A 24,527-nucleotide genomic window follows, 5' to 3' on the forward strand; every position below is an offset into this window, starting at 1 on the left:
AATTATTCATAGAAGAACATAATGTTGATAATAGGCTTTAATATATCTTCTGTGTCAAGAAAATCCTAATCATTGTTCATTTTACAAAATGAGTTTGCATTAATTGGTTAATTTTTGCAAACGTAGCACACTTGGCTCTTGATATTTATTCTTCATCACTTACAGGTGATTTAATGCAAAGATAGTAGGATGAAAAGAAGATGAATTATATGTTATTACTTGTTTCTTTTATAGTAGAAAAAGGAACTAGTTCAATCGAGAAAAATATTATCTTTATAATTTCACTTTTGCTTCGAGATATTTAGTTCGAATTCAATTCAAAAAATTATTGGTTCAAATAAAATATTTATTTTCATTAAAAATTGTTAAATTCTCAAATAAAGAAAATGAACTTCTCTAAAAAATTTATTTAACTACGAAAAAATTGGATCAAGGATAAAAAATATTTTGAATCAATGAATTTTTTTAATTTTCCCAAAAAATTTACCGAAGGTCACGACACCTCGCCTGGACCTTTTGATTCTCACAAAAATTTTTTAACTTAATTTTCCGACAAGTGATATGACATTAAAAGGCAGACACGACAAAATAAAACATAAAAGAGGAATAAGGCTGTAGGAAAATCCTTTTGCGTTTTAAATGAACAGCGAATTTGATACTAGGATGTCTCACTTTACCTAATGTTACACTGTGAATGTATCTAGCTGGAGCAGTACCCACCAAGGGGATAAGAGGATCAGCATAAAGTGAGCTGTCTTACTAACGTCGCGTTATACGTCTGTATAAATTTAACCCTTAGCAACTTTGCTCTTTCATCCCTTATCTCTCTGGATGGGTTTCTCTGCTGGCCCCATCTCTACATATATCTATATCTATATATATATATTCATGTATATGCATATGTATACTAATGTATGCCTTGCATGTGATATGATTCTATAAGTACTCGGTATTTTCACATCACTAAAACTCGGAAGATCAAACCCCGTTTAATGTAAATTCACTAATTCGATTATCTGACGTCGCACATGAAAGACCATTTTATTTAGTCACTTTTAGACTTTTACCCTACATTCCTGGCTTTTTATATTTCGATAGCTAGGGTAGAGGTAAAGTACATATTGAGGTAAATGGATTTCAGGCGAGAATAGTAGATTCCCCGAAAATATGTGATCTATGTGAATAGTTTGTGAATAGCAGCAGCTCAGTAATTGGATTTTCAGGGTATGATGAACTTGATGTAAAGTCGCTCGTTTTGGAGATTAACGAGCGGATGTGCACCTGTGCATTAGCTTGATTACACGGTGTAATGCATGTCTGGAAATGTAATGCATGTCTTCCAACAACAGTAGATGGCTTAACATCGATTTCTCTGCTGCCAGTGGATTTCCATCTCCCTTGCTCCCTTCAGATGTTATTATTATTATTATTATTATTATTATAAATCGCATTGCTCTAGTGCTCATGAACCCCAAGATTCGTTCGTTCATTTGTTCCGTTCTTTTGATTTCTTTCTATTCATTTTTCTCTCCTCGTCAACTGAGATTCACTCCAATTTACGTATACACGCTCAATATTACTCATTCCCAAAGTCATTATCTCGACTCAACGTATTGTAAATTTCGTCTGAACAATTCTTCTCTCAGAAATCCACTATCGAGCAATTTCGGTATGGCTTACTGCTTTTACGGCAAACAAACTGCTGACACGAACCAAAATTACTTGTTGAGATTCATTTGAGCTTGCTACGATTACGATTGTCGCGATCAATCGTGTCAATGAGCTACGGCTTTATGAATCATGAGCACTTCAGTTCGATTTTCCGCGTGATGTGTCGTGGATTAAAGAGGAGAAATCTTTTTAGAAATAAAAAAAAAAAAATTAATTTTTTTTTTTTTTTTATTTGCTTTACTATTTTGATGCAAAAAAGAAAAAAAAACAAATAGTAGAAGTAGGAAACAAAATTAGTGATGTGATAAATTAAGGTAATTGATCGTTATTATTGTCTAGATGTACTTTTATCAGTAACATTTTGTTCTTCTACAATGTATCTCGTTTATATCGTTTGAATTGGATCGTAGGAGCTCTAATGCGTTTGATCTATTTTAAAGGATCGTTACTATTTTGTGGGAGTGCCGATAAAACGTGTTCATGTGCGATAAAGAAAGTATATCCTTAAATCGAGATAAGCTAACATCACGTAGACACTGATCACCCGTTGAGTGCATCCAACTTTCCGAGTTTACTTTGTTGAGATTAATCGCCTTGTTTCTCCTGTTCAAGATTGCTTTTCACTTAATTTAGACCCTCTAACTGGTTCACGCTGAACTTATTACCTCAGAAAAAAGCGCCTTCCTCTATGTGGACGTGAGTAACAAGATCAAAACTGAAAAAATTCCACGGCTCATAATACGAAGCATTAGGGAGTGCTCTGCGATTGAAAAATTTTTTTCGTCTCCTCTGCAACTATTTTTAATTTCTTGCATAAAAATTATGGATTACTTATCTACGAGCTCATATACTTTTTGTGGCGCGTATAATTTCTAATTTTTTGACAATATTGTACCATGACAACTACCTCAAAGGATTTCATATCTTTAATCGGTGTTGTGCAATTATAATTAATTAAAAACTAACCTGGTATCTTCTTTTGTACTTTAATCAATTGCCAATATTTTTTTTTTTTTTTTTTATAAAAAATTCTATGAAAATAATAAATCATCTACTTTTTGAATTTCCAAAAAAAAAATTTAATTTTTCCAACTTTTAGGCTTCCCAAACCATCTATACTTCAATTTCTCTTTGAAAATCAGTGAAGCTCAAAAGTAACATGATAGCTTGGACTAAATTGGGGTTTTGTTACTTTGAACAGCCCTCTGGAGTATTGATCGACACGTAGCCGTCTACCGCATCGGTGTCGAGAGCCGTGACATAAAACAAATATACAGAGGAAATCTCCCTTTGCGAATGTAACAAAAACGAGTCAAGCCAGTTGATAAAGTGCTTTGTCATAGATTCTGACTGGATTGCGATGATTCGGGTGGTAATCTATTTTCCTCGGTCCATTGCGACAAACATCTTGTTATCTTAGAGCAGCATCCACCAGCCGGGGATGAAAAGACTAATGAGATCAAGAATCCGCTCAGGAGCCCTAACAAACTGGACCCAGAAAATAAAGAGCCAACGGCAAATTCGATTGATTGCCTGGTAAATTACCGGACCAGAAACAAGTCACTCCGGAAGAAATAAGAATTAGCAGAGGTTGAAAAAATATATATTTTATTTACTCAATTAATAACTTGTTTTCTCGAGGAGACAAGCCGAGCCTTTGATGACGGGTTTCAATCGTAGCGGCAATATTGATACCTCCATTAGTATTAGGCCTGCTGTCGGACAGTTGCAAAGCTGAGACATTATAATTCAGCGGCTGAGAATAATTAGATGTTCACACAACTGCCCTAGGAGTTGAATCCCAACTAAATGGTGAGGATGACCGATTGCTCTGAACTCTGAATGCCCGATCGATCTATGTTTAAATCCCACTCGGAGAAGTAAAGAGCCTACACTTTGTCACATGACAACTGAAGGCAGCCAAGTTGATTGCTGTTGAGAGTATATTTGCAGGTAATATAGACGATGTGCTCCATGACTTTTTGATAGAGAGTCTCTGTCAATAATTTACGATTTTAATAAGCCAACAGCTGCCTATTTTCTGCTACCTAGTTTGATTTCATCAAAATTTCTTTGAGTTTTTCAACCAGTTTAGTGTGGATTTCATCTGGAAATTTTTTTCCCAGACAATAGAGAGTGTAGCATTTGTAACTCTCAGAGGAAAGGTCGAATGCTCTTAACCACTCGATCATGCCACGGTTTCGATGCTTTGCATTGTTCGTTGGCAACCGTTCGAAGTAAAAGTAAAGCTACAGGAGTTCTATGTCACGATCGATTTCCCAGTCTCTTTTTTCCAGTTTGTCTTGTTTAACGAACTTTTATCCAGCTTCAGGATACAATTATAATCTAGTGGTTGTGATACAGCCGTCATTTATTTTATCAACAACAATAAAATAATCCACTTTATAGTAGATACTCTCAAAAGAAAAAAAAGTAACTTGATTTAAGAAAAGTATTATCTTCAAAATTTCACTTTTGTTACTAGATAGTCAGTTTTTTAGATTCTTCGGTCAAGCTAACTGAAAAAAATAAATATTAGAATCTTTTATCAAAATAAATTAGTTTTTTTATATTTTAAGGGCTTTTTTCAAATATCAGTTCAGTAAAAAAATTTTTAAGGGTCACTTAAGTTTTTTAAAAATTTCTTAAATTATCAAAAATTGAATTTTTTGCTTTTAATTTTTTTTTCTCGTCATACTATTATTTTTAAGGTTGAAAATTATGTACAATCTGAATATTTAAAGTCGAAATTTTATCAACTTGGTAAAAAAAAATTTCAAGTTCGTTTATAATTATATTAATATTCAAAAGTCGCTTGAGGGCATTTTAAGAATTTTACTTTGAAAGTTTTAAAAATTGCGAACCCTAAAAAATTTTTTATTGCGCTATTTTGTTGAGAACATTCTGAAAACATTCCAAACTAACAAATATTTATTACAATTATTTATTTATTTCTTTACAAGATCATATTATATGTAAAAGAAAAAGTAAAAAAAATATTTTAATGTAATTAAATTTTGAGAAAAGGAAAGAAAACTGAAAAATTTGTGTTTTAAACATTTGTTAAGATTTGAAACTTGGCCAAAAGAAATAAAATTTGTAATGATACATTATTTAGTCAAATAATATTACAGAATAATAAATTAGCTGTATACGAAAATATTATAAAAATTTTTAACGAGAATACATAAGATTATTGTCTCCGACTCTAAATCAGCGTTCCAGACAAACAGCGTAAATTGAAAAAAGGCAATACAATAAAAAATACGACAAAACATTGAATTCCAACCAATAAATAACATACTTTAAGCGTGTATGTAACTGATACAAAAATCGTAGCTCTTCCACTCACGTAAGCGTTTATCGGGCAATAAATCGAGCCAGCTAAAATCTTCTCCGATTTATCGGGGGAAATCTGGCATACGCACCAAGCGCCATACTCCCATTTGCACGTGGTACAACAGAAAAATAAAAAAAAAAAAATACAGCAAAGCAAAACAAAATAATAAATAACGAAATATTAAAAAGAAAAACGATCTCTGCGTGGTTGCGATTACGAGGATACCTACCGGCAGCTTCACTATGATAATAATAATAATGGTACTCCAGGATAATACGAATAATAATATAATCGTTTTGCTGCGAAACGATCGTCCACGTGGGTAGAGGATAATAACCATTGCCGCCAGATGCGTCCAACTAATTATGATGCATCGTATCCTGTATCTACTAATACATATAGCTATATGTATAGATATAGCTAAGTATCTCCTATCTCCTATATTCTATATTCTATATCGAAGTTGTTAATTTCGCTCCGACATACTTACACTCCGTAGACTCAATCACCGAGTAGCTACTTTGCAAAATCACTCTCACTGGCTATTTTAAAGCCCATCTAAACCTACTTTTCAGTTATTATTATCTTACCGGGGTCTCGGGATTCCTTATTTAACTGCACTTTCAGCCCGTAAAATCACTGATACTGGTTTTCACATAATAATAATAATCGTTTATAAGTAATTGTATAAGCTCGTTTTTTTTATTTTAAAAATCATCATCCATTTAATATTTCTTCTATGAGGATTCATTGAAATCATTTATGTATTTATTCATTTTGGTGATCTTAACTGAAAGATTCATTAACGCTTTCTGTAGCTTGTTCATGAAAATGGCGTTTTGCAAGCAAAAAAGCGGGAATTTTTGAAAAATAACACTTGAAGGTACGAAGAAAAAAATACTTTACTCAAAAAAAATATTTTTAATTTAAGAACAAAATTATTTTGAAGAAATACATTTATAAAATTATTTCTCGTTTTAATAACTCGCTGGCTTAACTTTATTAGGATAATAAATAATGATAAGACGGTTTTTTTTTGAAAGGCTAAGCTGAAAAAATGACTACACTAAAAGACATAATTCTTACTAAAAAATTCAGCTTGTTGTGGAAAAAGTTTTAGTTTATAGGACATGCTTAATTGCTCATTTGTAATCTGCTTATTTTGGTTTAGAAAATAGTAAGTTTTAATTATAAATTCGTTTTTTTGATAGTCGTTATCCACTAATTATTTGAATGAACATTTATTTATTAAATAATATTTAATATGGAGACATTTTTTAGACATGTCTAACCAAACAAAACTATTAAACCAATAGACATCTGATTAATCTCATAAAATTCATCGTTCCTCAGTTAACGTTTGAAGTTGATAATATTGACACCATTTATTCTTGCAACTAAAAAATTATAAACGTCTACAAAAATCATTAAGAATATTTTATTTTCCGTGTAATATCTATTTAACGCAACGAAAATTATGTGAGTTTGTTTGATTGATAAATGTTTGTTTGATAAAAACAATTTATCGTATAGGATAGATGAAGTACTCTGAAATAGGAATAAAATAACGATAAGACGGGTCGTAAATGTTTGAGCGGGTATTTCATTACAGCAGTAAAGCCAAGACTTAGTGGAGGTTCGCGAAACCAGGAAGTTTTAGTTGGGTATTAGAGATATACATTGCGAACGAATGAGAGTGAGTGTCTTACATTAGTAAGTTGGTTGTTGGTTGTGGGTTGCTGGAATATCAACCCGTCCAAGTGTTGAATCTTTGTCTGTCTTAACCTGCCCCAGAGAGTACAGAAACACCCAGACGGAGCTTCTCCCGTAAAAGCAGCCCCAGAAACGGAAACAAGATGAGAATTTAATGCCACCTCCTTTAGTCTATTGCCTATTTGCAGATCGGGAGCTGCTGTAGAGCCTTCACATTAAACCTGCTACCTGCTTCTATATTCCTAAATGCAACCAACAGAGTCGTAAAGCTCATTTTCGCGATTCACGTCAACTTAGTAGCTATCAAGCTATTATAAATTTTTAACATTAACATTTAAAATCTGAGAATTCTATTCCAATTTAATTTTTCTACAAATTAAAAACAAAGATCAACTTAAAAAAAAAAACTGGAACAAAGTGAGCTCCTCAAGCATCCAACCAGAGAGTTCCGGGTTCGATTCCCGTCTTGGGATCGATATCCATATTTAAAAAAAAAAAAAAATACAATTTTTTTTTTGTTTCTTTTCCAGGCATTTTTACAGTAATGTGCTACAATGTTCTCTGCGACAAGTATGCCACCCGGCAGATGTACGGCTACTGCCCCAGCTGGGCCCTGGAGTGGGAGTACCGCAAAAAGGGAATCCTTGAGGAAATACGTCACTATTCAGCGGATATCATCAGCCTTCAGGAGGTCGAAACGGACCAATTCTACAATTTCTTCCTCCCGGAGTTGAAGCGCGAAGGCTACGACGGAATTTTCTCCCCGAAATCTAGGGCTAAGACCATGGCAGAAAATGATCGGAAATACGTCGACGGGTGCGCCATCTTCTACAGAACAGCTAAGTAAGTATCATTAACCTCACAATATAAATATTTATTAATAAATTAAATTATCATTAAATAAATAAGTTTTAAAGTCAAAAATTAAAAAGATTTTTCTCAAGCCGGCACTTCGCCTACGGAATGTAGTTTATAATAAAATAATGAAGGCAAAGAAGGCTGGTTATAGTTATGGTACTAATCAATCAAGGACGAAGACGAAGAGAAGTCTGGATGTCGATGATAGTTTAAGAGATTTGAGCGAATAGTTAATAGCTGAATCGTATAGGGACCGTTAGATTAATGCGGTGAGGTAATGTAGGAGTACAAGTTAGTTTCCAGGGTAACTTTTTTATTAGCAAAGTACGTCTGGGCGCTATAGATCACGGTAATGGGCCTAGTCTGATAACCCGAAGCAATAAGACGAGGAAATATCACAAACTGGACTCTTTAATCCTGGCATTTAAAATAAAGTTAAGTTTGCCAGTACACGGGGACATATAAATGCAATCGTGTATAATACACATTCAGACATTAGACATCAGGTGATAAAGTACACAATGGTTAAACTTAATGTGAGTGCTCGAAGGTGCTTGAGACTCTGTCGGAATATTCTTACGAATCTTGTGTGTACGTAAGAGCGAGCAAGGCTAAAAAGAAGAAATAGAATCTAAGGAATGGAAGAAAGGAAAGAGAAGAAAGACGGGGATATGGATGTGAGCTGAGAGAATAAAGTTGATTTTAGTGTCTGTGTGTATTATTAGGACCAGGACGATTCCCGTCTTCTCTCCGGGCGGTACTTTTCTCGTGCAATAAACTTTCAGCAGGGGACTGAAAGAAAAACTCAAGGACAAACTATAAAGACTCTTGGGGGATCCTCACTTGGATGATCTTGCTCTTTCGATGAACAAACTTTTCTTATTTTTCAATGTTTAATTTTCCATTCACAAATCGATCTTTGTTTGTAAACTTTCTTTTGGAGATCATTGTCTACAGAGTTCGACTTTTTTTTTTTCTTTTTTTTTATAATCATTAATAAATATATAATTAGTAGATTTTTTCACCATAAAATACCTATTCAAAATAATTTTCTATTTTTTAGTTTAATTTCTTATAAAAAAGTTTATCAGTCTTTTAATCTACAATTTTTCTTTTTATTTTCTTAACTCCCAAGTAAATTTCTTAAAATAATTTTATCTTAATACCTCAAAGCAAAAGTAAAATTTTCCCAATAGTATTTCCCGTGAACGAAGTAATTTTCTTACCGTGTACTAAAAAATAGTTCCCCAATAAAAAACTCTCTATACTAATGAAGGATTATGAGTCTCGGAATTGAGTACCAAAACTAATGGAGCAAAATGAGCTTTTAATGACTCCGAGCTATCAAAATAAACAAAATGAATAGACGCTTAACTTAAAGCAATCGTCAATCGTCTATCGTCTAGAGTATGTTCATTCTTATTCAATTATATTTACAAATGAAATGGAAATAAAGTAAGAATGAAAATAAGAATGAGAATAATAAAACGGGTGTGTATGTAAGAAAGAGGAAAGGAAGGAAGGAAGGAAGGTAAAGAGGGATGTAAGTCTTGGTAGTCACGGAGAAGCACTTGTACGGTTACGTGCTTCACATGACTAAACGAGATTGTATTCCACATAGTAGGATACGTGATACGCCTGCACTTCTCATCTCTTACAGTTGATGTGGAAACCTCTCGATACTTTAAAGCATGTGCTCGATAGTGTGGCTATTGAGTGCCAAGATTGACGTCCACATTATCCTTAATATTTTCAAACCCCTTCCCTCTACCTCCAAATTTATTCTATTATAAATTATGGATTATATATTAAAAAAAAAAAATCGACCCTTCAATTTTACTATTTTTTTTTTTTTTAGATTCACGCTTATTAAAGAGCACCTCGTGGAATTCAATCAACTCGCGATGGCCAACGCCGAGGGCTCGGACAACATGCTGAACCGCGTTATGCCCCGGGATAATATCGGATTAGCAGCTCTTTTACGGACTACTGAAGCTGCTTGGGACAATGGTGAGTCTATTTTGTCTTTTACCATTATCTTTAACCAAATTTTATTTTTTAATTTTAAATCTAGATCGATCGATTAAGGTTAATGCTTTAAGAATTGGATTAAATTATTATTATTAATTTTATTAAATAATGACGGATTTGAATCAATATTACACTGACACGGAAACAGAGAGTAATATTCAGAGATTATTCCAACTAAAGCTTAAAATCCACTGATTAATTCAAAAATCTGGTTTGCTGGTATTATGATTGCGTCATCGCTTCAATTTGATACGTATAATTTAAATCCTCGGTGTCAGGGAACATTATTCGATCTATTTTCAGACAAAGCTTTTAGTGCATTTACGTCACGTCATAATTCATTTCTGTGAAAATATATGGTACATGTATTACATACATTACAAGTAAATTTGAATTTTAATGGGAAGAATCTTTATTTTTTTTTTTCATATGATTATTAATTATTGAATGAGATAAAATAAAATATTTTTTTTCTTTACATTTTTTTTTATTTTTCAATTTTTTATACCAAAAAATGAAGGGACTGTAAGACTAAAAAATGATCCGTAACTAATATTATTATCAAATTTTTTAATACATTTACTACAGAAATTTTTGAGAATAAAATTTTTGCCAAAATTTTTAAAAATACTCCATAATTATTTGAATAATATTATAAGCAAAATTTTCAATTCTTTATCTAAAGAAAATATTATAGTTTTTTTTGAAAAATTTTTTTTACAATTTTAAACTAATTTATTTTTAATTTTACGCTAAAAAAAAATATTTTATCGAAAAATTAATAAATAAATAAATCCGTTAACCCATGCGACGGTTTTTATGCGACTTTCAAGGATATATTTCATTACTTAGCAGATAATTAATTAACGTTACAAATATAATTAAAAAATGAAACACATAACTATTTGCAAGTTCCGATAATTTTTAGCACGAGTCTCAATTAACTATCCCGATAAAAAAAGAAGCTTTTATTTCTCTCATAATTTTTCCATTGAGTGTAATTGATATTAAATCGTTATCAACTATGTTAATATTATAATAATTTAATATTATCAATTATCTTGTCATAATCTAATAAATAACACAAATAGGAATAATATTTCAAGATCATAACATACACTAAGAGTGTAACAAGAAAAAAAAATGAATAAATGGCAAACGGAGTAAACCTGTACTATAATCGTGTATCATTTTATCATGAATGCTCTTATTTCGTCAGTAATGAAACGCATCAGGTACTTATATATATTATTACCCACATTCATACAATAAATATACACTACCATGCCCATGCACACACTTATCATACACATAAATATAAATACATATTTATAACAAATAGCATAACAGAACTTAACGATCTTTGAAATAAATGAGAGGCAAAAGTGCTAAAGGATCCAACGATCATCACTTATTACTCGCGTTTGTGTCTCAGCCCTTTCGTTCATCATCATTATTGTTTTTATTTCAAAATAAATACGCAACATAACATATAAGTTACAATTTTGTGCGCCGGGATCCGGATTTTTGTAATTCAGGCCAATTAACGCTCGATCGTACATAATTGATGGGAGCTGGGATGAAATCGACACGCAATCGTATGATATACTTAGTCGTATTCGTAGTATACATCAACATTATTAATGTATATATATTTAATATATATAATACCTTTATACTGGGTCTTGGTACTCTTAGTACTCGAGAAATATCAAGTTCGCTCCAGTTTTATCGAGTATCTATTAAGGTCTTACACGCGAAAAGTGGCACGCTCCCCGATCCAGCCAATAAATTCACCCCTCAAGATCTGTCATAAATTCAACTTTTACATTCCTGTGTGTATTAAATAAACATCTTTCATATATTCATATTTGAATTTATGTTCAACAGTCAAATACATATTTACTAAGCCCTATTTTGTAAGTTATAGTGTTGACTAGAATTTTATCTAAGGAAAATCATGTCTACCCAAGTCTAACAATTTTTTTTTTGTTTTCAATTTTTCTAAGAAGTCAATTTTTTTATCATTTGAAGAAATGTTTTTGTTATCAAAATAATAGCATTTTTCAGAAAAAAAAAATTTTTTTCAATTGTTTTTATTAATAATAATTCTAAATATTATTTTTGCGTTGAAATATTATGAAATAAAAAACAAAAAAATTATCCATTTAAATTCCGCTGACTAAAAGATGAATTTAACATACTTAATACTCCATCATTCAGCTCTTAGATCTAAAAATATTATTTTACTGGGAAAAAAAATAACCCCATAACCAATAAGATACTTTAAAACTATTCTTCACGGCGTAGCAAGAAAAATTTGGGCATTAAAATGACCTAAAGCGTCGTAAATTAGATACTAAACTTAGAATTGAATTTTTTTCATTTTCCTAAATGATTTAACGCTGTGCAAGTCTTGGAAACTAAAATAAAGTTCGCCTACTCAATTTAACGAGATTATTAAATAAAATATTAATATTTAATAGTAAATTATGAATAATGAATAATGTTGAATTTAAAAATAAAGAGGATTATTTATTTGTAATAAAATAAAAGGTCGACAATAAATTATTGCAACGGTACAATGTTAGCTTTATTACAGAATAAACTGCAGACAATGTTTTACTTGAAAGAGTTTTGAGGATGAAAAACAACAGTTGTTATTGTAGTACCACACCTTGACAAGATTCTACGAGAATTATGTCACTGCGCTCCCATTACTATGGCACGCCGTTTTACTTTTTAATGCTTAAGATTTTTTACCTAAGGTTTAAATTATAATTAATATTTTTACTGTTTTTGAATTATGTTTGACATAATTTTTATTTGAGATTATTTTTTTGAAATCTATTTTTATTTCACTTTTGATAGTGTTAATTCCATCAGCATATAGAAACATAGGGTTTTGGAGCATTTTTCATTTTTTAAGATATTATTTTTTACAATTTTTCTGACATGTTTGTAAGGCAGAAATCAATTTTTATTTGGAATTTTTAGCTGTAGGCATATTTGCCGATGTCATACATATGATAGTAAATTTTGTTTACGTTGTTAAGTATAGATAAAAATTTTTCGTCATCTTAGAAATTATGGTACAAAAAAACAAACACATTTTTATTATTTAATATTAAATATGTTCTATGAAATATTTTCTGAATTTTATTGAAGCTAAATTTTCACTAAGCTGATAAAATTAATTCAGTCCCTAAAAATATAATATACAAATATTAATCATCATTGAATATGATATAAATTTATTAAACTTATGTTTCAATTTTGTATTGTATCAAAAAAAGTAACTTTGATCATTAAAGTCTCAAAAGAATCACTATTAGATGACAAGTTATCCTATTTTCATGTAATTTTTTATCATTTAAATTTTAATTGATTAATTGATATTTTGTTGATAATGATAATTATCAATTTTGAGATTATGTTTACATGTATATGGAGCATTTTAATATTATTATTCAATAATTCTCTATCCAAATAATTACATACCAGAATTATGATTGATGTAATAAGTAACTTGTACAGTTATTTTTTGCAGTAATCTTTTTAATTCATATGCTTTCAGTTATATTAATTATTCTTATTGATAAGGGCTCCAGAAATTTATAAATTAAAAATTTCACAATAATTAGTGCGATAACGGACAAAATACTTTATCATTGGAAATTTATGTAAGCAAAACAACAGAATAGTAAATCATGGAAATCAATTGAATTTTATTTAAACTATCAAAAAATATTACACAATAATTAAGTCGATCTGTAAGTTAGCAATTAAAATTATCAATATTGATAATTTTAATTCCAAGTCTGAATTAAAATTATCAATATTGATAATTTTAATTCACAGGATGAATTAAAATTATCACTAGATGCTTAAAACATCAGTGCAGCCAATACAAAATCGCGCGATTTTATCGTCTCATTTAAAAGTAGTGTTATTAGCAAATGTAAATTTCAAGACACCACCTCGTGGTCGAAAACAGTACTACTCAAATCAGGTCATTTATTTATTTTTTTTTTTTTATTAAAGAAAAATAAGGTACAAGGCGTTGGTGTAAACCATTGTAGCCAAAGGTCATTTATTCTCATGGCGGTGATGTACTTGCCACCTGACATTAAAAAATTTAAGGGGGATAGCCACTGTAAAATTTCGGAAAAAAAATTTTTTTTTTTTTTTCATTAAACTGAAGTTTATATATTCAAAATTATGTATTTCAAATTTTATAGAAAAATTCCGAATAGTTTTCGAGTTATAGTCATTTTTATAAGAGCGCGTCGATTGACCGTTTTACGCGCGGCGCTTCGACGAAAACGTCGCCTGCTCGCTCCGTCTTTGATTCGTACGGGTTGGCGATTGTTTTCCCTCACGATTGTCAACCGTTACAATTATTTGACTTTTAACGTATATTTTTTCTTATTGTTGAGATACTGTACCTCATAGTTTAGTTGTTTTGTATGAATACACACTCGTTCTTTAATTTATTGAGTTTCTTAGTGTACTCGTTATTGTTTACTTACTTATTTTTTTAAATCTTCTGATCTTTTTTTTTTTGTTTATTTAACAAAAAAATTTGTTAAATAATGGATCGTAAACAAAGTAAAGTTATTAAAAACGAAAGAAAACTGCCAAACGACAGGAAAAAATTTAATCGACCGCTCAACAGATATGAAACTGAAAAAATACTGGCTCTCAACGACGTGATAGTGCTTCCAAGAGGAAATTATCACAAAAATCTGATTGTACAATTGATTCGAGTATTAGCTACAAAATTATAAATTTTTTTCGATATTTAATTTACTAAGTGGCTGTGTATCGTGTAAAAAGTGTGGTGGTGATGTAAACTTTACTGAGACAAGTATTCGAGAATTAGGTTTTAAACTAGTTGTGAATTGCAAAAATGTGATCCAGTTTTGATAAATTCATGTCCACTCATCAAGAATGCGTATGAAATTAATCGCCGTTTCATCTTTGCAATGCGGATAATTGGTATTGGGTTATCTGGAGCTGAAAGATTTTGTGCTTTCATGGATTTACCACGACCAATGTTCCATAGCTTTTACGATCGTCTGGTCACACAAATCAGAAATGCAGCTAGAAACTGTTGTGATTTAGTGTTGAAAAAGCTGCTAAAGAAGAAATCCAAGAAACCTGCAAGCATTTAAAATCCAATGACATTCCTGGAATTTCTGTCTCCGGTGACGGTAGTTGGAAGAAAAGAGGGTTTAAATCTTCATTTGGTATATCTTCTCTAATTGGTTACTTCACTGGCAAAATCGTAGATGTAAGTATGAAATCCAGTTATTGTAAGATGTGTGCGCTAATGAGCTCAAAAAAGGAACAGCTGAATACGATCAATTTATGCAAGACCATGCTCTAGACTGTCCAATAAACCATGAAAATTCTTCTGGACAAATGGAGGTAGATGGAATAAAAGAGATGTTTATGCGATCAGAGTTATTACATAACGTTAAGTATGTAAACTATATAGGTGATGGTGACACTAAAACGTATAAAATAATATTTGTGATGCTAAACCGTATGGGGACATGGTGAAGATAAAAAAAAGGAATGTATTAATCACGTGCAAAAACGAATGGGCAGTCGACTAAGGGCTTTGAAGAAGCAACGAACTAACAAAAAGACAAAAACAGGAAAAGAAGAAAATACACAGAAAAGTTTAGGTGGGAAAGGTCGATTAACGGACAAAGCAATTAATGAATTTACAAAGTATTATGGTTTAGCAATCAGACGTCATTCTAATGATGTTGATGAGATGTATAATGCTATTTGGCAAAAATTTTATCACAAGTTTTCATCACCCGAAGATCCGCAGCATTTTCTTTGTCCTGAAGGTGCAAATTCGTGGTGTCAATTTCAAAAAGCTGTGGCAACAAATACTTTGGACTCATTAGTTGAAAAACCACCACTTCCTGCAGATATTGCGGAAGCTTTAATACCGATTTATGAAGATCTATCGAATCCAGAGTTATTGGAACGATGTGTCGGTGGGTTTACACAAAATAATAATGAAAGCTTCAATGCATTAGTGTGGCAGCTCGCCCCAAAAACAAATTCTTCTTGTTCCCTTATTGTTGAAATAGCTTTATATATTTCAACAATTACATTCAATGATGGGGTTCTAGCAACTCTGAAGATATTAGAGAATCTCGATGTTAAAGTAGGACCAACACTCTACTCATACTGCGCTGAGCGCGACGCTACTCGGGTTAAAGCTGCTGAAAGCCGCATGGAAACGGCCAGTAAAAAATAAAAAAGTCAAGGTCAATACTAAAGATAAGGAGGAAGAACCCTCATATGGCCCAGGACTTGATAGTTTGATGTGAGTATGAATATTTTGTGAAAGACTAGATTTTAAAGTTGCGAGAATCTTCTTAAAACTTTACTCGCGTTTTTCTCAAAACGACTTTTTCAAACTTTCCGGTACTGTAACTTTCGTAAATATGAACCGATTCTCAATTTTTTGTTTCCCCGTATTCGTCTACTTAGTGGCTATCGTCGCACGTAGAGGATTTTGAAAATTTTAATTTTTAAGATTTTTTAAGGCTGTTTGAGTCCAAAAAATGAGGAAAAAGACGAAAAAATTTTCAATATGGCGCCATTTTTTCTCAAATCAAAATTTTCAAAATCCCCTACGTGCGACGATAGCGACATTCCTATAGATTAAAATGCCGTTTGGTTTTTTTGTTTCAGATAATCCGTTTTTGAGTTACAGTACCGGCAATGGAGGGGGAAATTTTTTTGGTGCTCTACAAAAATGTTTATAACTTTGTGATAACAAAATATTTTTGAATAAAAATTTAGGAGAATTATCCTCAACATATACTTTATAAAACAAAAAAAACCCGATCCCCAAATTCCTTTATTATCCTAGTAAAAAAAATTCCCGAAAATTGCCTATTTTTTCCAGCGTCACAGTGGCTATCCCCCTTAACTACTCAAACCAGGTTTTGGTAATAGGCCTTTTTACACGATGCAATTTACCAATACTCAGCAAAGTTACTAGATGCGTTATAACGACGACACCTCGTGGATTGGTGGGCTGTTTATTGTCACACAAGATTTGTTTATTAGTTTAAATTTAAAATATATCAATAAATGTATTTTAACAAATGATTCGCTGGTTAATATTGATAACATTTTATCTCAACTTAAATTTATTGTTCGTTATAAATTAATCAAGAAAAATTGCATATACACTCGCTCGCATTCATGCTGGACCCTCCCCGCCCGCAAATTTTTTTAACTTTCAGCTAAAAAAAATTGAAAATTTTCAAAAGTTGGAAAGTTATTGATTTCACCCCGTTTTTCGAAAATCAAGTTTTCAATGGATGTTGACGTTTGGAGGTTCTATTCTAGGAAGCCCTCCGAATGTTCCCGCGGTGATGGCCGTATGTAAAGCTCTCATAAATTTTGAATGGCTCGGCCGATTTTATCGCGGTTGGTGCCGTTCGAAAGGGCTTGACCAAACTTAGATTTTGAATAAAACTTGGACCGATTCGAACCAGTAGATTTTGAGAAATCTCAAAAAACAAAAAAATTCAAAATAGAATTAGGAAAACAGTTGACCTTGAAGGCCATCCCTGCAACTTCCCGCTAATTCCATACCTGGACGCTTAAAATTACACTTAGCCCTGTTGAAAAACTCCCATAGGATCCCATCAAAAGCGACAAAAGCCACTTAGAAACCAATACATTCTATTGGTTTCTAAGTGGCTTTTGTCGCTTTTGATGGGATCCTATGGGAGTTTTTAAACAGGGAGGCCGTTTTTGAGCTCTTCAAGCTTAAAAATACAGTTTATGTGTTGTTTTGAGCTCTCCGAGCTCAAAGAGATAACTTTTCTATACTTTTGAGCTCTTCGAGCTCAAAAGTCTAATAGAAGTTTGATAAAACACTATTTATTGAGTTTTCAAACCGAAATAACTTTTGAATAAAGGAACTGATTTTCTTGCGGTTGGCGGCATTCAACGCATTTCTTTAAGCCTCATAAAGAATCTTTAAGTTTGTATTGATCAAACCAGAAATTTCGGAGTAATTCCGAAAAAACACTTTTTTGGGTTTTATTTCCTGTACGATATCTTTCGAACGAATCTACTGATTTTGACCGGATTAGCGGCAATCAACGTAGTTTTTCAAGCTTAAGGGCGGATTAGTTTTTGAAGTTGATCGATCGAGCCGTTTGAAAGATATTCCAAAAAACCACTTTCAAAAATGATTTTTTTCTTATTTTTTTGGGATTTTTCAAAATTTCTCAAAATCCATCGGTCTGAATCGGTTCAAATTCTCAGGAAATCTAAGTTTGAGGGAACTCTTTAGAACGCCGCTTCGTACGTTCCAATCGGTTCAGTCGTTCAAAAGTTATAAGCGAGTCACATCGTAACACACACACACACACACATACACACACACACACGCGCGCGCGCGCGGACATCATCTCAGAAACATTCGGGAAGCTTCCTAGGACTTCAAAATGTCGAGATCTGGTGAAAACTCGACTTTCGAAAAACGGGGTGGAACCAATAACTTCCCAACTTTTAAAAATTATCAATTTTTTTAACGGAAAGTTAAAAATCTTTGCTGTACATGCTTCCTTAAAGTTACTAGATTATTATGGAATTCGAATTTTTCGATTTCGCGCCACGAGACGACTAATAAAATACTACTGTACCATATAGGCCACGTACAAAATGCTCAGAATCTTGTCTAAATACACATGTGTGTATCCTGCAGGACTCAAACGTTTTGTGCGTTTTGTAGAACATAACCATAATACAACTGGGCTGCACTGCTTTTTAAAACAAATAAAATAACTGAGAGGTCACTACTGGGATAGTACTCAATACCCAAGGCCAATTTTCCACTTTTGAATGAGACCAATGAAATCCCACCATTTTGTATTGACTGCATTGAAAATATTTAGTGATAATTTTAATTCCAAGTCTGAATTAAAATTATCAATATTGATAATTTTAATTCAGACTTCAAATTAATATTATTAATATTGATAATTTTAATTTAAAATTTGAATTAAAATTATCAATATTGATAATTTTAATTCATGAAATCATTCGTAACTGTCCGTAAAAATAATTTTTCGAATTATCTATTAATTCAAACAGTTAAAATAATTCCTTAAATATTTTGTTATAGTGTACTTGCTGAATTTTTATGATGATAGAACATCATGAATAAATATGAAATTAAGCTCATGATTTATAAAAATTTATTCATATTTCATTATGAAATAAAATTTTCTCTGGTAATTTATTTTTGATTTTTCGTTGCTTATTTAATAATGTGAAAAAAAATTACTAGATACAGAAATTTAATGGTCAATTATATAGATTTTTTAGCACTTTGGATGTCTTCAAAAATAACATTAAAAAATTTTTCAACAATAAGTTATAATTCTTTAGAGTCAATTAAAAATTTAAGGAATTAGCATTATGTACATAATTTTAAAGCCATTAATTTTTTATATCGTTGAAATATTTAGTTATTATTGGACGGTACTTGAAATTATAAAATCGTCATATTATTTCACTTCCTACAAACAAAAATAAAATTCGATGCAGCATCAATAATATTCGCCTATTGGAAATTGTACATTCTAAATAAATACTCAACGTATATATTACACATAAATCAAAATAATTATTTCTTTTCTTATGAAATAACTAATTATATGTTAAAGAATAAAAATGCACACAATTTTCAATATGTATACATAGTTTGTAAATATTTTACTTACGCACAATATTTAATAAAGTAAAAAAATACGATGTTATAATATCTCGGTACGATTTGTCATGGAATTGTTATAATTATTATGGAATTGGTCTTTTTGATGAATTATTATGACAACTATTTTATTATGAGTTTAAAAAGTAAAACGGCGTGCCATACATTACTGTACCGCAACGCTCTGAAGACCGTACGGGAAATAAAAAATACCGCGGAATTAACGAGAATAAGAAGAAAATAATACGAGAATGTAAAATAAGAATATAATAATAAGAAGAATAAGAAGAAGCGCAACCCAGACTAAAAGCAAGAACAAGACCAACAAAAAGAAGAGGAGAGTATCGAAGCACCTAATTAATTACCCACTCATGTTTTCGTGCAAATATTTTTCTACTTATCAACATATTTATGAATATTCTTCTTACCAAGAAGAAGAAATGAATAAACACTGCGCCTCTTGATAACCAGCTAACTTCATATGTCATATCGCCCAGTCGATGAAATTTATTACCGTGCTAAATACTCTTTGAAGGAATAAAACGCACCCGGGTAGGAGTGAGTATATCTTGATATTATTAAACGTGACATATTTGACTGCTGGCGAATTTATTACTCTTGGCTTGGCTGTCAAACGAGCAGACAAAGACTGACGGTTGATGGGATCCCTTAGGCATCGCTCTATCGAGCTTTTCATATTACATGTTGGCTGTATGTATATATACTTCTAGGCTTCTATAGGCAGATACAAAAAAAAAAAAACCTCTATTCACTTTTTTTCATCTCGGATATTTTTTTTAATAATGTTTTTTTGCCATAGACTCGGCCATTCATCTGACCGATAAAAGCTTTCTTGTAAAGCCCACTCTCGTGATATTGATTCACTGTAATTTATGAGAACTGGGCGGTCGATCGTTGGTTCTCCTGGTGTGCTCTCTCAACCTAAACTTTACTTGGAGATACTACTTCGCGACCGGTTGTAATACATTCGTGATATCTATAAAATACTTTGCGTATGCGTAGTTTATATCTTTTTTATTATTTAAACTACTCCTGATTTATTTATACTCAGGTAGAAGTTGGCCTTAAATTAAATTCACTTTCTCGATTTTCAATTGCTTTGAGGTGAGAGTTTACTTACGAGTTTTGTCGAGAAGATAAGTCGGAATTTTTTTTTTTTTTTTTTTTTTTTTTTTTTTTTATCCAACTGGATGGATGGATCATGTTTTTTAATTTAATTCGCTTGGATTTATCATTACCTGAAATTTTGGTTAGGTTTATTTTGAGTTTAGCAAAAATGTGTTTGTTAATAAAAATTAAATAATGTTTAAGTATGACACTGAAGTTGGCAGACATTAAAAACTATTTTAAAATTTTATAATAATGCAATTATTAAAAAAAAATTTAATTAATAATTAAAAAATGCCACATGTGAAAATTAATAAAAATTTTTAGGGGCATTTTTTTATTGTAATTGATTTGTTATTAAAATTTTTAAAATTGACAGCTGACTGCTAACATTAATATCATTATAAAATAATAATAAAAATGTAATTTTTTGGAGCAAATTTATTTGTTAAAAAAAATTTTTAAATTGTCAAGTGACAGCTAACTTTAATGTCATGCACAAGTACTAATATAATTCTAAAAGCAAACCTGTCGAATGTCATTATCAATGTCATTGCGTAGCGCGCATTTCTGGTTTACAACTAACAGCTGAAACTATCTTAGTGGCGCCATCTATCAGATTTTGGATCAACTATGATCTTTATTCCCAGAGCGGCAAGTAAGAATTCTTCAGTCGTATGGTAATAATAATAATAATAATAACACGTCATTTTCGTCTTGCTGTCAACAAAGTGTATCAGTGAATCTGAAAAAGTGTAACAAATTAAGGTGATAAAAAAACTAGTTAAAGTTTATTGAGTACTTGTGAGAAGAAATGTCGAGGTACAACGAGCAAGATAACATGTGGGCGCAGCCTCCCCAAGGGCAGTATAATTTCGAACCCTCTGGATTCGGACAACCTAACCAACAATTCGAGTTCCAAAACTACAGCACTGAGCAACCCAGCGACTTCTCGTACTCGCAACCTTACCTGGACCCGACCCAGAACTCATATGGCGGGGAAATGATGTACCCGAGCGCAGACTTCGGGAAAAGTAATTATTAGTTATTAATTATTTAGTATGAGCATGAAACAAGCGGACAGTTCATTATTTTTTTTTTTATAGAAAAATTATTACAAAAAAATTTTTAAAAAACTTCAAAAACTACAAGTGGAATTTTTTAAAAATATTTTTTTATTTTAATTTAATTATTATAAAAGAATCTAAAAATTTAAAACGTTGGCTAACTTTAATGACATTGAAAATAAATTTAGCAAATATTTAATAATTTTTAGAATTTTTTTTTACAAAAAAATTATTTTTTTAAAATTAAAAAAAATTTTTTTAATTTATTAAAAAACAAATCTTAAAATTATTAAATGTCAGTTGATTTAAATTTCATATTTTTTTAAATTGTAAAATTGTTAATAAAAAAATTATAATACTAAAGTTAGCCGAGGTTTTTGATTTTGTTTCAATAATTAAATTAGAACAAAAAAATATTTTATAAAAATTGCACTTACAGTTTTTCAAGTTTTTTACGAATAAAAATTAAAAAAAAAAATTTTTTTTTGCAGTAATTTTTCCAATAAAAAAAAAAATTCTAAAAATTTTTAAATGTCAGCTAAAATTCTTCACAAATTAAAAATAAATTATCAAACGTCTGCTAGAATCATTCTCATAATGCAGTAAGATTTTAATTAAAAAACATTTACCAATAAAAAATAATTGAAGCTCCAGGATTCACCGACGAAGAAGACGAACCTCCGCTGCTGGAAGAACTGGGAATAGACCCGGACCGTATAATGCAAAAAACTCTGGCAGTGCTGAACCCGTTCCACCGACGAGGTCAAACCGACGACGCAAATTACCTTCTGCAGGACTCTGACCTAGCTGGACCGGTAGCTTTCTGCTTGGTACTCGCGGGATTTCTTCTTCTGGCAGGATCCAAGGCCCACTTTGGCTACGTCTATGGCCTGGCTTCGACCTCTTGTGTGCTGATGTATCTGCTCCAATATTTGATGAGCAGCACTGGGAACGTCACTATTTCTTCAGTGGCTTCTGTCCTTGGATACTGCTTGCTGCCAGTAGTCGCTCTTGCTGGATTAAGCATCTTTACAAGTCTTCGTGGAGCTCCGGGTCTACTTCTAGCAAGCCTCGCCGTCGCCTGGGCCACTCTGTCCGCGTCTAGACTCTTCTCAGCCATGTCTGGAGAAGAAAAACAGCGGCTGCTTATCGCTTACCCGTGTCTGCTGCTCTATGGAGTGTTTACTTTAATTGTTATTTTTTAAGATATTATTGTACTAGATTTAAATTTATTTTAATAAAGTCATTATGGTTATTATTATTAATATTATTGTAATTATAACTTTACAATATATCCTCTTCATTTTAATTTACTTTTGTTGCTAGTTAAAATATTAATCATTTATAAATTTAGAATAATAATTTTTTTTTTCATTAATTTTAAGGATTGAATTTATTCTAAACTTACAAACAATTTGATAATCAAAAATTTTTTTTAAATTAATAAAATTTATTTGTAAAATTAGTGCATTTATAATTCAAACGTCGGTTTAAATTTTCTATTAAAATAAATCAAAATAAAAATTATTCTTGAATTTAGAATAATTGTTTTTTTTTTTTTTTTTTTTTTTATCAATTTTAAATAATTAAAAATAATTTTTAAAATATTTAAATGAAAAACAATTTTTAAATTTAAAATAATTTTTATAAATTGATTAGATATATTTATTTACATGAGACAAGTAATGACTAATGAAGCAATTGATGAATACCTAAATTTTGTTTGCACTAAATAGGAATACCATCGGATCCAGCACAAATTCAACAACCGATATTAGTATGCACTGCACATATACACTGGGATCCGGAGTACTGTGATGTTAAATTAATTCAAACAATGATGCTGAGCAATGAATTACGGTCAATGCTTGAACAAGCCAGTCAATCATTTCGCCCTGGCCACAAACCTGACGCTTCTAATGTTCAATTGCTACTTTGCGGTGATTTTAATTCTTTGCCCGACTCTGGTAATTATTAATTTTTATTTTTTAATAAAAACTGCTACTAATTGATTATTTAATTGTAGGAGTTATCGAGTTTCTTACATCAGGACGCGTCGCATCAGATCACCGCGACTTCAAAGAACTGACTTACAAATCGTGCTTACAGAAAATATCTGGGTGCGATAAGCCCAATGAGTTTATCCATTCATTCAAGCTCGCTTCTGCTTATAGTGAAGACATTATGCCCTACACTAATTATACGTAAGTATTTTTTTTTGTAATTACATAATTAATTATTATTATTTAATTAATTTTTTAAATTACAGGTATGATTTCAAGGGTATAATAGACTACATTTTCTATTCTAAATTGAACATGACTCCGTTAGGTATTCTAGGACCATTAAGCGCCGATTGGTTTAGAGAAAATAGTGTTGTAGGATGCCCTCACCCTCATATACCATCAGGTAATTAATATTTATTTATTAATATAATAAAAGCTTAAAACAAAAATTAAATTATTGTCAAAATTTTTGAAACTTTCACAGAAAAAAATTATATGTAAAAATTACACGGCTATTTTATGTTGTATTAACAAAAATTAACTGTTAAATTAATAGGAATGGATTTGTAAAAATTAAATACCCAAAAAAAAAATTTATAAAATTTGTAAGTTTAATGTAGTTTAATATAATGCATTTTTTCGATATAAAATTAAAAAATTTTTTAGAGCTAAATTGACATTTTTTCATGCTAATTTAATCAATTTTCCACTTGCAAAATTTACATTTTTATCGGTATAAATTTAACATATTTTCCACATGCTTAACTTCAATTTTTTTTTTCTAAATTAAAAAATTTTTTTCACATTTTAAATTTTAATTTTCTTGTAAATTAAAAATTTTTTTCACGCTATAAATTTAACATTTTTTTCATGTAGATAGAAAAATCTATCTATTAATTTTTCCGTCCTCGTTTCAATATTTTTATAAAAATTAAAAA

At 30.9% G+C, this 24,527-nt stretch overlaps 2 protein-coding genes across 2 annotated transcripts in view; both read left to right on the forward strand.

Moving 5' to 3' along the window:
- Twin (CCR4-NOT transcription complex subunit 6-like twin) overlaps positions 1-24,527 on the forward strand; it is a 33,330-nt gene that overhangs the window by 5,041 nt on the left and 3,762 nt on the right. The window contains exons 2-6 of the mRNA XM_074259920.1: positions 7,255-7,567; positions 9,441-9,592; positions 23,320-23,550; positions 23,610-23,787; positions 23,853-23,992. Of these exons, the coding sequence (XP_074116021.1) occupies positions 7,269-7,567; positions 9,441-9,592; positions 23,320-23,550; positions 23,610-23,787; positions 23,853-23,992 (1,000 nt within the window). The 5' untranslated portion in view covers positions 7,255-7,268. The remainder of the gene's footprint in view (positions 1-7,254; positions 7,568-9,440; positions 9,593-23,319; positions 23,551-23,609; positions 23,788-23,852; positions 23,993-24,527) is intronic.
- On the forward strand, positions 21,219-22,850 carry Yip1d1 (Yip1 domain-containing 1). Its single transcript, XM_074259921.1, has 2 exons — positions 21,219-21,550; positions 22,232-22,850. The coding sequence occupies exons 1-2, from the start codon at positions 21,331-21,333 to the stop codon at positions 22,786-22,788; spliced, it is 777 nt and encodes a 258-aa protein (XP_074116022.1). The 5' UTR covers positions 21,219-21,330; the 3' UTR covers positions 22,789-22,850.

This window comes from Cotesia typhae, unplaced genomic scaffold (assembly GCF_013202065.1).
Source record: "Cotesia typhae breed Kobodo isofemale line unplaced genomic scaffold, CoteBio_Ctyphae contig_22, whole genome shotgun sequence".
NCBI classification, from domain to species: Eukaryota; Metazoa; Arthropoda; class Insecta; order Hymenoptera; family Braconidae; genus Cotesia; species Cotesia typhae.